Source organism: Carassius carassius, chromosome 14 (assembly GCF_963082965.1).
Source record: "Carassius carassius chromosome 14, fCarCar2.1, whole genome shotgun sequence".
NCBI classification, from domain to species: Eukaryota; Metazoa; Chordata; class Actinopteri; order Cypriniformes; family Cyprinidae; genus Carassius; species Carassius carassius.
In genome coordinates this window covers 2,281,060-2,301,890 of record NC_081768.1, presented here as the reverse complement: position 1 = coordinate 2,301,890, position 20,831 = coordinate 2,281,060, and the positions used below count along the sequence as shown (strand labels likewise).

General features: G+C 33.4%; 1 protein-coding gene across 3 annotated transcripts in view; it reads left to right on the top strand.

The window, feature by feature from the left end:
- The first annotated feature begins 644 nt into the window (after window positions 1–644).
- Window positions 645–20,831, top strand: part of LOC132156718 (egl nine homolog 1-like) — a 339,835-nt gene continuing 319,648 nt past the window's right edge. Inside the window, exons 1-5 of one of the 3 annotated variants that reach the window (XM_059565693.1) lie at window positions 647–1,479; window positions 13,653–13,772; window positions 17,084–17,220; window positions 17,347–17,417; window positions 18,287–18,913. In XM_059565693.1, the coding sequence (XP_059421676.1) occupies window positions 859–1,479; window positions 13,653–13,772; window positions 17,084–17,220; window positions 17,347–17,417; window positions 18,287–18,342 (1,005 nt within the window). In that variant the 5' untranslated portion in view covers window positions 647–858 and the 3' untranslated portion in view covers window positions 18,343–18,913. Of the gene's footprint in view, window positions 1,480–13,652; window positions 13,773–17,083; window positions 17,221–17,346; window positions 17,418–18,286; window positions 18,914–20,831 lie in introns of those variants that run through there. The other 2 variants (XM_059565694.1, XM_059565695.1) reach the window with 2 other exon arrangements.

Sequence of the window (20,831 nt, the reverse complement as noted above, 5' to 3'; positions counted from 1 at the left end):
AAATAAAAACAAATTCAGCAGATATAATAGAATAAATAACAGAAAACACTTGTGTCACAGGATCTTTTTAAAATAAAAAGTCAAAAGAATAAAAACTGAATACAGAGTGCAAGTGTTGCCTTTTTTGCTTTTTTTTTATAATAAAAACAAACAAACCGATAAAACAGAATAAAAAAAGGATTGAGTTTATCAGTCATTCCACTATTTTCAATGCACTGAAATTGGATCTGTCTTTGTTAAAGTTGACTATAAAAGCAATTTGTTCTTCAATAACTGAAAAAAATCAACTTAACGAAGACCATGTTTCATGTTTCTGTTTGGTTAGATAGACTAAGTTTAATTTAGCAGGTGGCTTTCAATTCAATTTAATGCAAAAACAATATAAGTAATTGGATCTAAAGTGATCTTGTCACACATAGACCTGAATTCGATTCATTTGAACAAATCGGTTCGAACGGAAGATCCGAACTAAAACCTGCAGCTTCACTAATCATGCCACCTACTCCTGACAAAAGCATTTACATTTAAATCTCCATCTGAATGCGAAGTGTGTGTGTGTGTGTGTGTGTGAATGAAACGAGGCGGGGCCATTCAAGAGTTCCGACACAATAAGCCACGCCCACTCGAATGACGTCAGATGCTTGGTTTGTACTAGCGACGCGCGGAACGCGAACCGACTCGCACAACGACGCGAGCGCGTCAGCATGGAGCCGTTTGATTAACGGAGAAAGCGTGAATATTACTGTACGATGAAACGGACGCCGGTGTTCGTGTTCAGTTGTCGAGGCTGATCAACGTTGAACGTTATCACGTTGGAAAGGACTGGATTTAAAGGGCCAGCAGCACGCAAACGCGAACATGGACCGATGCGCCACGGTTCTGGCCCCGAATCGGGATAAACAATATTGCGAGTTGTGTGGAAAGATGGAAAACCTCTTAAAGTGCGGTCGGTGCCGGATTTCCTTCTACTGCAGCAAGGAGCATCAGAAGCAGCATTGGAAAAAACACAAACTCACCTGCAGAGAGGCTGACAAGAGCAAAACAGTCCCACGAACTCCTCATCAGCAGGACAAAACAACTGATCCAGATCTGATCAACAGAACCGAAAGCTCAGAAACGGTCAGCAGCAGCAGCACCACCAAACCCAAACCCCAAAGCCATAAACTGGCAACTGACTATATAGTCCCATGCATGAAAAAACACGGCATTTGTGTAGTGGACAGCTTTCTGGGTGAAGACATGGGGCTGTCCATTCTGGAGGACGTGAAAGCTCTCCAGCAGACTGGGAAATTCACTGACGGACAGCTGGTGAGTCAGAAAAGTGACTCTACTAAGGACATCAGGGGGGATAAAATCACTTGGATTGAGGGGAAGGAGCCTGGGTGCGAGAAGGTCTGCTTCTTGATGAGTCGCATGGATGATCTGGTCAGGAATTGCAATGGAAAACTGGGAAACTACTCAATAAACGGAAGGACTAAAGTAAGTATACGGCAGTAGTGTGGAGGATTTCTTAACACCGGCTCTTCAGGGTATCATCAAGAACTGTATGAGTTACTGTCTACAATCTGCTGATTTAAAGGGATAGTACGTCAAAAGAAGAAGCACATTCTGTCATCACCCTGGACCACAAAACCAGTCATATGGGTCATTTTTAATAAACTTTCCATTGGTGTATGGTTTATTAGGATCAGACAATATTTGTCTGAGATACAACTATTTGAAAATCTGGAATCTGAGGGTGCAACAAATCTAAATATTGAGAAAATCATCTTTAAAGTTGTCCAAATAAACTCTTAGCAATGCATATTACTCATCAAAAATGAAGTTTTGATATATTTACAGTATGGAATTTATAAAATATCTTCATGGAAAATGATCTTTACTTACATCCTAATGATTTTTGGCATAAAAGAAAAATTGATCATTTTGAGCCTTACAATGCATTGTTGGCTATTTCTACAAATATACCCCAGAGACTCGAGACTGGTTTTGTGCTCCAGGATCACATTTATGTCGCTCCAAAGCTGAATGCATTTCTTTCTCTACTAAACATAAAATAAGATGCTTTAAATAATCAAAGTGTTTCTGTTTCCATTGACTTCCATTGTATTTATTTATTTTTTGTCCATACAGTGAAAGTCAATGAGATAGAAACTTAGTTACAAACATTCTTAAAAATATCTTCTTTCTTTCGTCTTCCAGAGAATACAAACTGTAATGTTAACTGCACACTTTACTCCCATTTTGCTGAAATTAATGTATTGGTCAAAAGATGCATCTCCTCATTCTTTATTAGCGAGTTTTACCATTTAGAGTAACAGTAAAATCTCCAAACTACACAACAACACAAATGAAAAAAACTTCACGAGGTGCATCCTGGGAACTGGAGGGGTTGACATGCATGCTTTTCCTTCCCTTTCTACAGGCTTTCTTTAGTATGCACACTGTGTTGCTTGCTTAAAAACAAAGTCAGAATTTCAGTGTATAATAACCAAAGTGATGGATGCATTTGTGAAAACACACAGTGCATATATTTTTAATCATTTAATACATTATTCTATTAGATTTTCTCACTTTAGTGTCGTTTCAAACCCATGTGACTTACTTTCTTCCATATAACAGAAAAAACTTTGCATGATTCCCATGCAATGAATGCATATTGGTTGTTATGCTCCAAAAAGAAAAAAAAAACTCCATAAAAATGTCACAACACGTCTTGATTGGATCAGACTGATGCGGCTTGGCTGATATAGGCTATTAGTTACTATTTATTTTAGATATTTGGTGACTTACACAGTTAATTTTTTATATAGTTATTGTGAAAGCAACATAAGACGAAGTCATTTCCAGAGTGGCTGCATTCTTTCCTTTTTTTTCTGGCAAACTGTGATTTATTGCTTTATTTTTGGGTTAGGAAAGTAATAGTTTCTGCAAAGAAAATTACAGTGAGTACCTATTTCTAGATCCTGTTTTGAGCAACAGCTTCATTTTTTTCTTTGCAAAAATGGCCTGCAACAGCACACAGTAGTCTCAGGCAGCTCAAACACTGATAAAGCGTGTATCTTGAATGCAATGCAAGTCTGTGTTAATGCCAATTATATTTGGATTGTTATTTCCTTTATTTGATGATATAAACACAGATCTGCAAACTAAAACATTGTGTTTTTGTTTACATAATATATGTGTGTATACTGTGTTTATTTATTATGTATATATAAATACACACACATACATTTTGTAGTCTATTTTGAAAATATTTCCATGTATATATTTATATTCATATAATTTATATTATATATAAATATTTTAAATGTATATACTCAATATATTTTTATTGAGTATATACATGCAACAAAGACTTTTAATTTAGATGCGATTAATAATTTGACAGCACTAGAAAAAAAGAAATACAATTAATTTTAAATTAAATTAAAACTAAACTTGTTTTATTTTAATTATTTGCCAAAGTAACAATTCTCGTTTTTGTTTATTTTAAACTGAAGTGCTTAATTAACTCAAATTAAATAAACTAAAACGTAAAAGCAAAATTTAAATTAATTAAACAACCTTAAAAAAAAAAAGAAAGTTAACTGAATATAAAAAATAAAAAAAAGTTAAACCTATTTTATTTCAGTTACAGTATTAGCCGAAGCAAAGTTTAAAATTTTTGAAGTCAAAATGATAAAATAACAAATTAAATAAACCAAAAACGTTAAAAATAAAATAAAAATATTTACTTGTTTTACTTGGTTGTCAAGGCAAATTGTAAATTTTTGATATATATAAATATACACACACACACACACACACACACACACACACACACATATATATATATAAACTAGGCCTATATTGACATTTAAGACATTTATTATTAATAAAAAGCTAATAAATATCTGAAAAACATTGCGTTTGGTTAAAACATTAACTAAAATAAAAATACATAAAATACAAATAAAATCAAAACATTTCCAAAAAATTATAATAGTATATCAGTGATGCTAAAACAAACAAACAAACAAACAAACACTGTTTGTGACATTTTAATGACATGATTATACATCACTCTCAAAAAATTAAGTTGTGATTGGGGTGGTGCATTCCCAAAAGCTATACGTTTTTTTTTTTGGTACATATTAGCACCTTTAGAACAGGCTCTGCCCCAGTGAAAGCTTTTGTACCTTTATTTCTGAGAGTGTAAATCCAGTGTTTGACAACTTCACTATTATTCTTTCTAAGTTGTGTAAAGCAGCCAGAATAAGGAGTTAACTCCACATCTGAATTTGTAAATCCCTGTTTTCCCTCTTTCTCTGGACTCATCCTAAGTTTCTGCTTTCGTGTGACCTCCCTCTCACTGTCCCTGAGTATATGAGAGCGACTGACCCATCCCTGCCCCGCTAACTCTATCATATTCAACCATCACAAATGATCCTGTGAGTTACCTTGATGTTTAGCTCTTCTGCAGTCCTTCAGTCAACACACAATGTTATAACCAAGGTCTCATAGGTCTTGCTTTTTTCTCTGGCATTTAACTTTTATTTAATTGAGCGAGTTAAGTCTCCTTGCCTCTTGTCTAAATCTTTAGCTTGGCAAATATTTCTGAGTTAAAGAGATTAAAATAAATCTGTCAAGCTCTGTAGCTTTTAATCACAATCACTGCTTATTTCCTATATGAAATATTAGCGCTTAACCAGAGGTATTTTAGTATGAATGAGATACTATTATGGTTTATATTAATATTTGTAATTAGTTTTATTAACATTTTAGTTTTATTATTTTTGTTAATTATACAGTGTTTACTAATATTTTAAATTATATATTTTTATTGATTTTTATTTCAGTTTTAGTAAGTTTAGTACATCAAGTTAAAAACTAAATGAAAAATATTTTCATTTTAATTTAAAGTTTAGTTCGTTTTAGTATTTTTTGTGTTTTTTCATACTATTTATATTCATTTTTACATTTTTATAAAAAAAATTGGTTTTTATTTCAGTTGTAGTAAGTTTAGTACATACAATTAAATGTATATAAATTATAAATATTTTCACATTTTTATTTACATTTGTTTTATATTGTCATTTTAACATTTTGTTTACATATTATGTAAACAAAGACTTTTATTTTGGATGTGATTAATAATTTGACAGTACTAGAAAAAATGAAATAAAATTCATTTAAAATTAAATTAAAACTAAACTTGTTTTATTTTAATTATTTGCCAAAGTAACATTTATCATTTTTGTTTAGTTTAAACTGAAGTGCTAAATTAACTAAAATGAAATAAACTAAAATGAAAAAGTAACATTCAAATTAATTAAAAAAACTTAAAATAAAATGAAAGTTAACTGAATATAAAATGTAAAAAAGTTAAACCTATTTTATTTCAGTTACAGTATTTCCCAAACAAAGTTTCTTTTTTTTGTTTCAAATCGAAATTATATCTAAAAAAAATGAAATGTAAAAAAACTATAAATTTTTATTTTTTGCTTTTTATTATTGTATTGTATATTTTTTGCTTACAATTAACTTTATATAAATGATAAATATTTTTATTTTTTACTTTTTAAATGTTCTTTAGAATTTTTTACTTTAATTTTATTTTATTTTTATTTTTTATTTTTGGTTTATGTGTCAGTTTGAATGATTTCAGTATCATGTAAAACCAAAAAAATAAAAATAAAAAATAGATCTTGCTTTGACAACTGGTTGAAATAAAATAAGTTTAGTTTTTTAAATATTTGATTTCAAGTAAAAAAAAAAGTTAAGGTTTTACGTTTATTTAACCATTAACCTGCTTAACTCGGTGCTTATTACGAACTACTAAAAGAGTCAGATCTGCAACTTTCTGACTGTAGACAGATGGACATAAACACAGCTGTTTTTGAAGGCTTGAAGAGTTAAAAATACATTTGCAACAACAGTAAACCCATAGCTTGTGTGTGAAATCCGTTTTCATCATATATCAAACTTTTATTTCAAAATACCAATGAAAATGATATTTTTCTCTCTGTAAAACATGCTAATGTTGGTTTTAAATTTTGCCTTGATTTCCAAGGGCGACACAATGACTAACTATTTTTGTCTGTCTCTTTCTACTCTTTGACCATGAATGTTTCATCAAATTACACGAGTCTGATATTGTGCAGCACATCATGCATTGCATTACACTGGCAAAGGTCAACGAGAAACACAGTATCAACCATGCATAACTTTATCTCATGCTTCTGATGGATGCATATTTTTGAAAAAACGTTCCTTTATTATTTACTCACTCTTATGTTGACCTAAACCTTTCTTTGACTTCTTTCTTTGCATTAAGCTGCATTTTTTTGGGAAAAGGAAAATCCTTTCTGGGTTAAAATAACACAACATGAAGGTTTCTTGTAAAATTAACTTCAGTAATCTGTTTTATTACTTACCATATCTTTGTGTGAGAAACAGGTCATTCTTAGCTCTGAAATCTAATTCAGACTTGCTTAACGAGATGCATTACAACCAGTGATGTTACTGACGTTATCACTGTAAAAAGAGCAGCTTGAACATTTATAAACACTTCTCCTTTTTGAGTTCCACAGAGGAAAGAAAGTCATAGAGGTTTGAAATGGCACGGATCACGTCTTAGATTAACATGTGACGTGTCTTTATGGTATGCAGCATTACAATAGCCTCTCTGTGCACTTCATATATTGTGTGAGTGGATCTATGCAAACAATGCATACTGAGAGAGTCCTGCTTTTACCAACTTTTGACCTAATTTGCTGGTTTGTGCAAAAGGGAAGTCATATGGATTTGGCTTTTTTTTAGAATTTAGAATTTTAGACTTTTCTATACAGAATAATTTCTGTATGGTCACTGTATGAACTGTATGGTCATATAAAATTGATAAAGTCTTGCTTTGGTTATTTATCTAATGCATTATGTTAAATCTCTTTTGCATGGAAAAAAATAGCTCACACCAAAAAAAAAAAAAAGTCACCCTCAGGTCATCATTCAAGATGTAGAGGAGTTTGTTTCTTCATCAGATTTGGAGAAATGTAGCATTGCATCACATGCTCACCTATGGATCCTCTGCAGTGGATGGGTGCCGTCAGAATGAGAGTCTAATTAATTAACATCTTCAGTAGCCAAAAGATGTGTGTGTGTTATAGAGTCGAGGATAACTATGAATCATGAACTCAATGGAATTGTGATGTTATTATCGTCTGTTTGGACTCTCATTCTGACGGCACCCATTCACTGCAGAGCATCCATTGATGAGACACTGATGCAATGCTACATTTCTCCAAATCTGATGAAGAAGCAAACTCATCCTAATCTTGGATGACCTGAGGGTGAGCACATTTTCAGTAAATTGTCATTTTTGCCTGAACTATTCCTTTAATTGGCTTGCAGGCGAGTTCCTCAGGCAGAAATCCAAGATCTGGCTTGAGAAAAGAGACTGTTGTTTTGTTAGTTTGCAGCTGTCAGATGAATAGGAAAAGAGGATGCGGGAGGTGCTGGTGTGTCATGGGAATGCCAAGCATGTTAAAGCATAATCGTTAATAACTCTCTCCTGTTAATATAATGTAGAGCCAAAGCCCCTCTGACTTAATGTCTAGACTGCTGCTCATGTAGATCGTATCAGCCAGCCTTCAGAGATCACGTACACGTACGCTTAACACAACCAAGTCTATCAGAGCCAAAAGGCAGGCTTACATTTTTTGTCGGTGTCGGTGTCTTGGTCTTTTGTTCTTGCTCATGCATAAACGCGTGCCTCAAAATAGAATTTTTTTTGTCTAGTGTTAGTGTGTTAATTAAATTGACAAGAATTCATTGGCTTTGAATAAATACTTGACTATACTGAATAAAGTGGCTCAGATTTGAGGAAAAATGGCATCTCAGCTCTTTCTACGCTTTTTTTCTGCATTTTTCAGAACAGCATGTAGATAATGATTATTTGAACCACTTTGTTGCACCCCTGTGCAATAATGAGATTTTTCATAAAAAAAGAGGCGTTAACATAAAAACTTGTTTATATGTCCAACGTAACAGCATGTCTTTCCATTTACTAAAAAACACAAATAACATCTAATTTCAATGTTTACATTAATCCAAATCTATGCAAAGCATGCTGGAAAAAAACCGTAATGCTTCATTTTCAAAATAAAATAAAAAATAATCCTGCAGTTAAAGTAGAATTTTAAATTTAAATTACAATATTAATTTGATGTAAAGATCAGTATTGTTATGTCGGCAGAAATCTATGTTTGCAACTTTAATGTTAATGTTATTAAGCAGTTATATTTTAGTCTTTAGACTGGGTTCAGAGGCTTGAATAACAATCTTTCCTCTGATTTCAGTGGCAGATTACACTAATATTGCTCCAGCATCATGTTCTGCATGGGTTAATCAAACTTTTCTGGTGTTTGCAGTGGCTTTCTTCAACACATCCTCCTTTTCCTCCTACTTTGGAAATGGTTGTGTCCTGAGGGACTGTGTAAATCTGATGCTATCACTCTAAAATACAAACATATCCAGAGGCTTTACTGCAGAAACTTCATTAAAGGGATAGGTCACCAAAAAATTATTTTTTAAGAAAATCTTTTTTTTTTTTTTTTTAGTTCAGCGGAAGAAAGAAATTCACTGATGACCAAATATAATAATAACTTTTGCATGAACTATCCCTTTAATCATTTAGGTTCAGTTTTTTTTTTCTGAATTCTCCCAATATTTGTCCTAAACTTAAAACAGATAAATAGTGATGCAAATAATATGCATCAGTTTAAATGCATCATTGAAAACATAAAATGAATAAGATTACTGTTTTTTTATGTGTAAAGTTAATCCTACCAAATAATCTGAAAATGTATGCACCATCCCGAATGAGTTTCTCAAAGCCCTTTTTGTCAGCTTTTTTATTTATTACTATTATGTTCACTTGATTTATTTGTGGAGTTTAATTTGAGTCAGCGAAGGTTAGCTGAGAGCATATCGGACCCAAAATAAACAGAAGCGTGAGGCTAGCTTTGCTAAACTTCTCTTATCAACCAATCAAACAAATATTATTGTTTCAATAATAAGGTTGTGGATATGGATGCTCTGCAGTGAATGGGTGCCGTCAGAATGAGAGTCCAAACAGCTGATAAAAACATCACAGTAATAATCCACAGCACTCCAGTCCATCAGTTAACATCCGGAGAAGACAAAAGCTGTGTGTTTGTGAGAAACAAGTCCATCAAGACATGTTTATCTAAAATATAAGCCACATATTTATTTAGAGCTGTTTTGGCTTGTAAACGGTGCTTGATTTGTGCAGATTTCTCTCCTGATTCAGACCAGACCACTTTATTTTTAAATGTATTAAACTCATTAGGTGAAATTGGAGGAGTTGAGAAATGTTGATTTTGTTTTTCGTATTCATGCTAATTATTAATATCTTGATTTTACAATATTATAATAATAATGTATAATAAATCCATTAAAAAGTGTGTATTTTTTTATTTATTTTTTTATATTCACCCAAATTAATTAGCATCTTATTTTAAAGTGTAATTTATGTGAAAACAATTAACTTTAAGTGAATTTTTTGTATTGGAGCATTAAGTTTTTCATATTCACCCCAAATAATGAATATCTTGTTTTTTATATATAATTTTAAGTTACCCCCACATGCTTCATACTCTTGATTACACTAATTTACAGAGTTGTGAATTTGTTGAAAAAGCTTTTATTTTTAATTATTTAAAATCATTAAAGTGAAATTTCCGCAGTTGAGAATTTGTCGATTTTGTGTTCATAATTACCCAAAATAATAATAGGTTTTTGTTTGTTTATAAAAAAAAATTAAAAAGCCACCGAACCAAGTGGATTTCTTGTTTGCTAAAGCCCCGTCTTGAGGAAGCACACACTATCTGCTGAACTGCTCTGGTTGGTTTTGTTTTCTGGAGATTTTACGGGAAGTGTGAGTGAAGGGCCTGAAGAGCGGAGGAAGGTTCGTGTGTTTTTTGTTTAGTCATTTGGTTTTGAAGTCAAACCCCTCTCAAACGCTCGTCTCGTAACTGACCCACGCCCACAAGAACAGCAACGCTGACCTAAATCCATGATTTATCACGATTTTTTCTTTTTAATCTAGTATCCTGTCCTTTTGTGCGGCAGACCTCACACTTTCTCAGCAGTGACAGATGTGTTTAGCCATCTCCTCACGCGCTGCACGTAGCAGGATCATTAAAATACTGCTTCCTCTGGCAGCAGGCCAAGCATCCGGGGTTCAGATCAGTTCATCTCTGACTGTCGCGCTCACACATGGAGGTGGAGGTTTGTTAGAGAGGGTTAAAGACCAAACGTTTGACACTCAGGAAACAATAGCCAGCAGCAATCCTCCTGGAGTTTTGTCCCCTGTAGTGGACATGATATTCTAGTGATTTCTCTGAGACGTCACATGTCAGAGTTTTAAATCAGGATGTCCTGTACAGAGCACATTCAGGGCTTTTCAGAGATAACAAATGATTGGACATTTCACCATCTATGGCAACACCCTAATGGAAATATGATCATTTTTGTAATAATTATTTAAATCTGACTAATTGTTTGTCAAAAAATCAACATCTCAGGAAAATGTCATGGTGTTTCAAACCAAAACATCACATTCTGTTACAGGACACCAGCACTGAATGCATGTTTATTACACATTTTGGGAGTCACAACAAATTAATATAGAAAAAATTATATGTAATTATATATATTATTCTTAAACTCATTATTGCCCCAAAAACAGATTTATATGCAAATTAGATACAGTTTATAGATACATTGTATATCATGGATAAACTCGTTTATGGCCAATTTTTTTTTATAGAACATAATTGAGAATCATCTTTATATAAAGTTTGGTATTAAAAAAATGATTTCTGATTAAAACAAAAATTCATTTAATATAATTATTTTAACATTTTTATTTTTATTTATTTTACTTTTTAAAAGTCCTCTACAGAGGATATGGCATAACATTTGAATAAAATATAATTCTTTAAAACAATTGTTTTTCAAATTTTCTCTTATGCTCTAACAATGTAATGACATGACAAAATACTAAATTCACAAATTCTTCCTGGTAGTCAGGAATATATATATATATATATATATATATATATATATATATATATATATATATATATATATATATATATAAAATATATATATTATATGTGTGTGTGTGTATGTGTGGAAAATAAGTAACTCTCAAAAAATAAACCTCCTTTTTAAAATATGTTTAACAATTTAAAAATCATTATACATTTAAATTGAACTGATAATTTTTTTCATCTAATTACTATCTGTATTTTTTATTTAATTTGTGAAGGATTTAAACATTGTGGTAGTATTTACACTGACTAACCAATTTTAATTTTAATCAATTTTAATATTGATTAGAAATCATTAAACACATTTTTTTTACATTGTGGTAGTATTGTTTTTATTTTAAAGCAAAAATATTTTTTTTCATATTCACTCAAATTTATATTATTTTTGATCATTAAAAACATTAAACCCATTAATAAATAAATATATGGACTTTTTTTTACGTATTTATTTGTTGTGGTAGTGTTTGTACAGATTTAAATTTATTGAATTAAAAAACATTGTATAACAATATATATATATATATTTCATTGTAGCACAAAGAATTTAACTCAGGTCGTGAAGGTTTTTCGTAGTCAGTAACTTGTAAGCCCGAGTTATAAAATAAAAGCTGATCAAGAAGCACTGCTGAGTCCTGTGTCTACTCAAGCAAATCTAATGGCTTCTCAAGAAAAGTATTCATGGTTTTATTAATGTTCGTTTAACCTTAAATCCTTCCACACTGTAAACGAAGGAAATAACAGCAAATGCTGAGGAAACTGAGACACGCTTCCAGCAGTTACTTTTGGCTCAAGATCGTTCTTACCTTTTTATAATCTGAAGAACCTTCTTTCTCCACAAAGAAGCTATCGTGAAACAGAAAGGTTCTTTATCGAACCATTTAGACAAGAAAGGTTATTTTCTGGCATCGTGAAGCACCTTTATTTTTGAGAGGGTAGTGTTTATGATGTTTGTAATCGTGTTGCGATAGCTTTGTGTTAATGTGTGTAGAATGTGGAAGAACTGGCTTGACTTCTGATGTGACACTGACGATGCTGATTTGACCTGGAAACATCAGTCTGAACTATCTGTCGTCTCAACAATGCGGGATATGATGATCTTCACTAAAAACTTCCCATGCTTTTGACTTAAACCACTTTATCAGGATATGAGTTTGTGTTATTATGGCTGCACGGATTGGTCAGAAAACATATTGCCTTCATTGTCTTCATGTGATTTGATCTGCAATACTTCAGAACTCAATACACACACACACACACACACACTCATATATATATATATATATATATATATATATAAAATGAAGGACTCAAATAATTAGCTCTTTTTATACTTTTTTTTTCGAAATAATTAAAAAAATAATTTCATAATAATCATTACACAAATTATTACATTTATGGAAGATTTTTTGTAAGGTTTTCTTACACTGTTGTATTTGTTGTACTGACTTTTTCCCAAATAAATGTTAAATTAAATTAATTAATGAATTAATACCATTTATTTTTCACAATCATTAAACTACGGAAGTTCATCATCCCAAGCTTGTAACACATGATATCACAGCCTATCCTATATGACTAATAAATATTACACACAAATTATTATATTATTATATATAATTTTATTTCAAACAAACAAGGAAAATAAAGTGAGTTGAAACCAAGCAGTTTAAGATTTTTTTCTCTGCTTTCTTCTCAAGGCGCTGCGTTGTGAATGCTTTATTTTTTAGACCATTTAAACATGCTAACAATAAAAAATCTGCAGTGTTTTTTCCTTATTTTATTTATTGTAGATGTTAAGTGAAGCAACCTTTGCTAAAATATCCACAAGATACAGTATAAGAGTGATCAGTCATCTGTCGATCATTTGCGGCTCAAACAGGACTATCTAAAACGCTTAACCTGCATTAAGAGAGTGTTTTTAAACTCAGTAAACACATTATTATTACATTTCAATATGTACAGACAGTATGTGAACACAACACATTTTTCTTATACCAGTTTTCTATGGGCATTGCGTTCTTATTATGGGCTCATCTCCTTGTCTGTACATTGTATGAATTACTAATAATGCACATCCTGAGTTTGGTATTTTAAAGACACTCCCAATTAACGCATTAATCCAGATGTTTAGGCTGCGTTCGTTACTATAACAACAGTAGACTCATGATGCATTGTATTTAAAAAAAGTTACAAGAAAATTAGCTCGTCATTATGAGAAAACAACTTTTGTTATGTCAAGAAAAAAAAAATCGTCATGCATGGCAGCTTTAACTTATTAATCATTAAAGTTAAATACATGGAATTTATTTTACATTTAACTTGTAAAATATTTATACATTGTGGTAGTATTTGCAGAGTCAGAAATGTATTGTATTTGTATTTATTAATAAAAAGAATGGATAAAACTATTATTTAGGGATAAACATTTTTTGGATTAAAAGTGTGGGATATGAAGCTTACATATCAAAACTAAAAGGGCAAAAATGCATAAAAAATGAGAGTAACTGACCATTTTGGCTGTTTTATTTACAGGCGATGGTGGCGTGTTATCCGGGGAAAGGCACTGGTTATGTGCGCCATGTGGACAACCCAAACGGCGATGGGAGATGTGTCACATGCATATATTACCTTAATAAGAATTGGGATGCCAAGGTATGCAAGATATCTGTAACAAAAGTTTTGACTTAATGTCGCTTTTAAAAAACAAATCTTGCAATCTGACTTTTAATTTGAACAATGATGTTTGGTCTATATTCTGGAAGATTTGATGGCCTTTTTAAAGCATGCAGATTGTCCAGCGTCTGCATACGTGCTGGTACGCCTGCATCATTTCAGCCTAATCCCATTAACCTCGCCGACTGCAATCTCCAGAGAAAACCAGGAGGAGAAATCCCAAAATAGCTCACCGAGTCACGGAAATGAGCCACGAGACTCGTTAAAAGAGAAAACGAACCATGCAATTAATGCAGTTTACTTTTTTTGTTGTTTTGTTTCTTTTTATCAACATTTGAACCACTTTTAACGTACACATAAAGTTGTGACTAGAACTTCTACCCTTAATGAAGACTGCTGCCTCCTTTGAAATGGGGGCATTCAGACCATCAGATATACTTGGGAGCGATAAGCTATCAAAAAAAGTTTTCATAGCAGTATATTGGAGGAGAATATTCAGAATAATATAAATCAGAATAAAGACCCGTTCACACCAAGGACGATAACTATAAAGATATAGTTCTAAAAATCGTTCTCAATATTAAAGAAAAGCAGAGTCCACACCACAACTATAACGATAAAGGCACAGAGAATTCATATCATTGGAATCACTTTCAGAACAATATTTTTTTTAATCTGAAGAAAGATTAAAAAAACATTGACAGCCAATCAGAATCAATCCTGCTGTAATGATCTCGAGAATTTAAAGCGGCGGAAGCAAGCGTGCTTAGAATAAACAGACAATAAAATTCGCTGGTGAGGACGCTAATATCATTATCTTTATAGTTATCGTTCTCGGTATGAACGAGCCTTAAAACTATTTAAATCTCATATGAATGACCTCAGAATCGAATGATTGTTCCCCGTTAGAATCCCTAATAGAGCTAATGGATTGTGAACTAACTTTATTCTTCAATAAACAAGATAAATTAGGTTTATTTCCGTGTCAATGCAATCGTTGCTTTGAAAATAATATTTTAGTGTTGACCTCCTGCGATAACAATGAGTCCAGGGAGGCCGTATTTCAATCAGTTTCTCCAGTTTAATGGGAGAAGGTTCATTTATGTGATCCTCAGTACTGTTTTGAGTTCTAGTTTTAAGTGCTCCTGCCTCTCTCTCTCTCTTTTCTTTTTTTTTTGTAGTGTTATAAAATATGGCTACAGTATTCCTCTGATGAAGGCTTTACAAGTCTCCCATAACAGGGATGCATCATTGATCAACTCTAAATTAACAATAGATGCGAAAGAAACATGTAATCTTTAAGCAATAGTGTGTTGAATCTCCGGCGCTTAGTAGATTTTGAAGGTTCTCCTACTAGCATGTCTAGTTTTACCATAGCATGAATACTTTTTTAGAGCACAGGGAAAAAATAATACAATAGCTTCACTTCACAGCATTTTCAATTGTGTTTCCTTGATGATTTTGCACTGTTGTGCATACGTGAGCATTCACTATGTATCTGCATAAAGCGTGTGTTCAGCTCCCCGGGGAGAAACGTGCTGTGCGTGCAGATCGTACATGTGAAAGGTTAATTCTCGCACCCTCAGCAGTATGCTCCCTGTGCTCGCGTACGGCTCTTTATCCAGCATGTGGCCTTTTCCTCTCGTTCCTCTTCAGGAAGGCCGCGCTCCGCTGCCGTTTCCTATCCTAACCTCCTACAGACCTGGCCTCTCATTGTTTGTGTCGCTGTTATTTCTGCTAATGGAATTTATCATTATCACTAAAAAAGCTCCAGTCACGCACTGCTGAGTCGAATGTATTGTCAGTAGTCACGTTAGTTTAATATATGACTGATAAAAAGATAAAAAACTACAATTGCTTTTACAGTAGTGCATTTACTTCAGTCTATGGCCCAAAACATTTAAGGGAGTTTAAATGCAAGAATGTGCAGCTTGTAGTTTCTTGCACCGTCAAAATTAAAGTTTTATTTACAATTTGACATTGTTTTACACAGATAACATCAGTAATTTGCTTGTAAATCTCTCCTTATGGTGTATAGTATCGCCAAATGTTAGAATCAGTGTTTTTGTAATTCAGAGCCGGACAGTAACGGAGTACATTTACTTGAGTACAGTACTTAAGTACAATTTTGAGGGATCTGTACTTTACTCGAGTATCATTTTTGGGGAGTACTCATGACTTTACTCATAGTACATTTGAGAGGCAAATATTGTACTCTTTACACAGCTAGATTTCTATCCATAACCGTACGTACCCGTTACTATAAAAAAAAAATCTTGGAAACCCTCAATATTTTTTTTCCCTCTCAAATGTGTTTGTATTGTGCAGGCGCCACTGATTGGGACAGCCTATCAGCAATCACCTTCAGCTTTCCGCCAAAGACTTCATGACATTTGATTGAATTGAAGTACAGTACACACAGATGCTGGACGGGAAAATGGAAGGGGCTTAATACTGTCACTCAAATGAGCTGAATTTAATTTTTCCTTCTTTGTACGCTGACCTAAACACAGCTGATTTTCTTTAATCATTATTATTTTCTCTTCTATGCTGCGTGTATAACACGGTCAGGTTCAGAGGTGTGTCAGCACATTGCTATATTGCCTTCTTTGCTGATTTAGGTTTATTGATTTGATTGATGAAAAAACTCACATGTACACACACTTGTTAGCTGAATTTTATTTTCTGATATTACACATTAATGTAAGCTGAGCATTTGCATTGATGGTCTTGAGTATGCGGTGTGTTTAACAAAGTCAGGTTCAATTGTGGGTGGTTTGTCAGAGCTTTGCCATTGTGCTGTTGCCTTGTGGGCAAGTGAGAAATGTTACTTGATTTCACTTTCAATTCCTTTTACATTCTCCAAGGTATTAACATTAACATTTTTCATAACTCCATGTAGGACGTTTCTGTACATAAATGTAAGCACTGTGGCAGTAGTAATGCAATATTTAGAAAATGTACTCTTGTACTCAGTTTTGGAGTGGTAAAAGTAATGTTCAATTAAAAAGGTGTGTGAGGGTCACTGACACGCACGGGTATACCTCTTCCCATCATGGCAATCTTTGTTTGTCAGAAGTAGCAACAGTAACTAAGGGGGACGGGGCTCGGCGAAAGGCTAATTGACATTATAGTCTGTATTTTACATGTAAACACTATGCATGTAATCACAGTAATTCTTTGTTGTGGGAATTTTCACAATGAGATTTTTAAGTCATTTAGGTTTTTGATGTTTTGTCTGATGATGAACCAGATCTCATAATTGTTTTCTGTGTTATTCGTGTCTTCAGGCTAACGGGGGAGTACTGCGGATATTTCCAGAGGGTAAAGCACAGTTTGCAGACATTGAACCTAAATTTGACCGCTTGGTTTTATTCTGGTCTGATAGACGAAACCCTCATGAGGTCCAGCCTGCATATGCAACAAGGTTATCATCATCATCATCATCATTGATGAAGCACATGACAAACACACTCTACACATGCAATGAATTTTCTTTTTTTGGTCTAACCTGTTTTTTTATCTCATAAACTTTGTCTTTCTCATTGTGTAGATATGCCATTACGGTGTGGTATTTTGATGCTGATGAGCGAGCGAAGGCTAAAGAAAAGTACCTAATAACAGGTAAGCTCATAGTTCACCCAAAAAGTTGGTATTATTTTCTGTGGAACACAAAAGAGAGATTTATGCAGTCTTCATTTTGACAGTTTAAACCACAGAAGGCCATCTAAGATGTAGATGACTTTCAGATTTGGAGAAATGTAGCATTGCATCAGTGTCTCATCAATGGATGCTTTGCAGTGAATGGGTGCCGTCAGAATGAGAGTCCAAACAGCTGATAAAAACATCACAATAATCCACAAGTAATCCACAAAAAAACGTTCATTGATAAGGTGTTTTAACTTCAGACCATTGCTTTCTCTGTTGAAAAAAACTCAACTTGTCTGAATCAGGAGAGAAATATGCACAAATCAAGCTAAGTTTATAGGCCAAAACAAATATGTTGGTGGAACTGGATGTCAGAGATAACAGGAGATGAACTTTTTCCACTGGAGGAAGCATTATTTTTGATTACAGACTCTATTTTGGGCTGAAGCAAAAGTTTTAGGTTAAAACATCTTAATAATGGATTTCTTTCTGATCATCATGCAGCTTTTGTCTTCTCCGGATGTTAACTGATGGATTGGAGTGCTGTGGATTATTGTGATGTTTTTATCAGCTGTTTGGACTCTCATTCTGACGGCACCCATTCACTGCAGAGCATCCATTGATGAGACACTGATGCAATGCTGCATTTCTCTAAATCTGATGAAGAAACAAACTCATCCTTATCTCGGATGACCTGAGGGTGAAAGCATTTTCAGCAAATATTCATTTCTCAAAACCAAACAAGCACATGTTTTTTGCAAGTAAAAAATTAAAAATGTTGTCAAAATCCTGTAGGTACCCTAAAGTTAGCTATCTTTTCTTCTTATGGTTGTCTTTTTGGAAAGGTGCTGGTGAGAAAGGAGTGAAGGTGGAGCTAAACAAGCCGTCTGAACCAAGCTAATCAAATTATCATTAATCTGGACTTTTTTTCTGCGTGGTAAAAAGAAGAGTCAGAAAAGGCGACGGATGTCCGTGACGAAGCAAGAGAAAAGAGTGGAATTGATGGAGATTAAAAACTCTGCAGAAATCAACCACAGTTCCAGAAAACCAGCTAATTTTAAATAAGACTCAGTGGGTTTAATTTCAGTTTTAAAAAGGTACTGTTCTCTGTATAACATTTACATTAATGCCTCTCATGTGACTGGAGTCACTGTGCGTCTGAGGAATGTTTAAAAAGCCTGTGCTTTGTTTCTGGGACGAGTATTTTGCATTTTGAACTGATCTTAGTGAATCAAGCTGCACATGTTCTCTATGCATGTTATTTCTCAGCACTGCTTCAGTTCTGATCAGATTGTCTGTTCATATTGAAATACACCCAATGCCAGTGAGGTAATGAACTTTCGGCATGTTTGTTCAGAACTGTGAGATGGCAGATGCATCATGGGAATGGTGCAAGTCCAGTATTGAACGTTATTGTCTGTCATGACCGGTATTGTCTAATTTCGACAAAATTAAAGAATGTTTGCTTTATAGATATTGTTTCTCTTTTAAAAAATATTCTGAAACACAATTAGAATTTATGTTTGTGTGTGTGTGTGTGTGTGTGTGTGCTGTCAAAGTAAACTCATGTGCATGAATTGAATTTAGCACTTATATAAAATGATCCATACTATTTTATTATAAGCAAAACCATCTGCTATTTAATAAAAAAAAACAAAAAAAATACATTTATTCTAGGATACTTAGTCATTTTACATCATATGTCCACTAAATATTTTAAATACTGAACAGCAGAATATTAAGTGGGTTATTGTTTGGAATTAGAATCATGGGGCTTTAACAAAGATTTACATAAATAGATATTTCACTTTTTCCTGCGTTCAAGCCACATAGGTTTTGGCAAGCATTATAATTAGATTTGTTATCTTCAATTACTGCTGCACTAATTGTGATATTTGTTACACATGTGCAGGAAACCTGTTTTTAGCAATTAAGTTAAATGAGGAATAGCTACAAAAATTTAGCAACTGCGCCACTTTGTGGCCACGATGGTAATGTCAAAACTTTAACAGAGTATGTGCAGAATTCAAGTCAAATTCAAGACTTTTAAAAACCGTTTAAAAGACTTGCAATTATGTCTATACATAACAAGACACTATAATTTCAGATTCCTGTATTCAATTAAAGAGGCTCGGACACACTTTAAATGGTTTTTACACACTGTCAAACAGTGGCGCCACCAGAAATTTTTCATAGGGGTGGCCAGATGGGGCCACTTAAAATCTTGGGGTGGCACACAAACTAGAAACCATAATCTCAGAATTTTATTCTACTGGTGTAGTAAACCAGCCTGTAGAAAACTATCAGAAAGACTTAAGGAAACTCCTACTGATATACTTTGGTTTATTGTGTTATATTTAATGTTAATAATTATATAATGTGCATAGACTAATAACAGTACAGTTAACATTTTGAGTTGCACAACAATTCTGTTTTATTTTGCAATTATATTTGGCATAAGGTGTACATTTATTGCAAACAAAAAACAGTTACTGGGGAAAAGCAGATACTGGCAGATACAAATAAAAGCAAGGACAGAAACAATCACATCTTTGCTTTATGTAACAGGACTTTCCCAATAGGGATCAATAGCGTTATTCTGATTACCAGGCAATACAGTATGTGTAAGAAACATTTATATCTTTGCTTAATGTAAAACAAAAATAATTATTACTGTTACAAAAAGAACTTCCCAACAGGGATCAATAGTCTCTGATTCTGATTACCAGACTTCAGAATAGCTTTATTCGCCTATTGCTAAGTTTTTTGGCAAACACATTCAACAAAGTCATCAAGATTTATGGCCCTAGCCCTTCTTGATTCTACAATCAGCACACCCAAATTGCTTAAACGCTCATCAGCCATGGTACTTTTCAAGGCAGTTTTGATTAACTTTAGCTTAGAAAAACTGCGCTCACAGGATGCAGTGCTCACGGGTAGTGCAAGTGCAATTTTGCACAGTTTAAACATTTGGTGGAAGACCTCCTTAAATGGCTCCAGAAAGACAGTGAGCTCTATTAATGTCTTTGGTGTTTCCTGACCACTACTTTGCTTCCTCTCAAGAATGCGCTTAAGCTGAGGGATCTCATATTGTAGATCCTCAGTACTGCAGTTGTATTGTGAGGCAAATGGAAACACTACATCTTTCTCACAAAATATGGCACTGCACGGATTCAAGGCCTGTATCCCTTTCATTATGACACAATTTTCTTTAGAAAATCTTCTCTTCACCTCAGAGAGAAGCACATCAATAACTGGAATGAATGAACCTGTCCGAAAGGACTCTTTCTCCGTTCTCTCTTGTCTTTGAACTATTGGAGTGAACAAGTAATTTGCCCTTCAAGCAAAGAGCTTGGTCTGACCTGACGACCTGAAGGTGTGGCACTGATG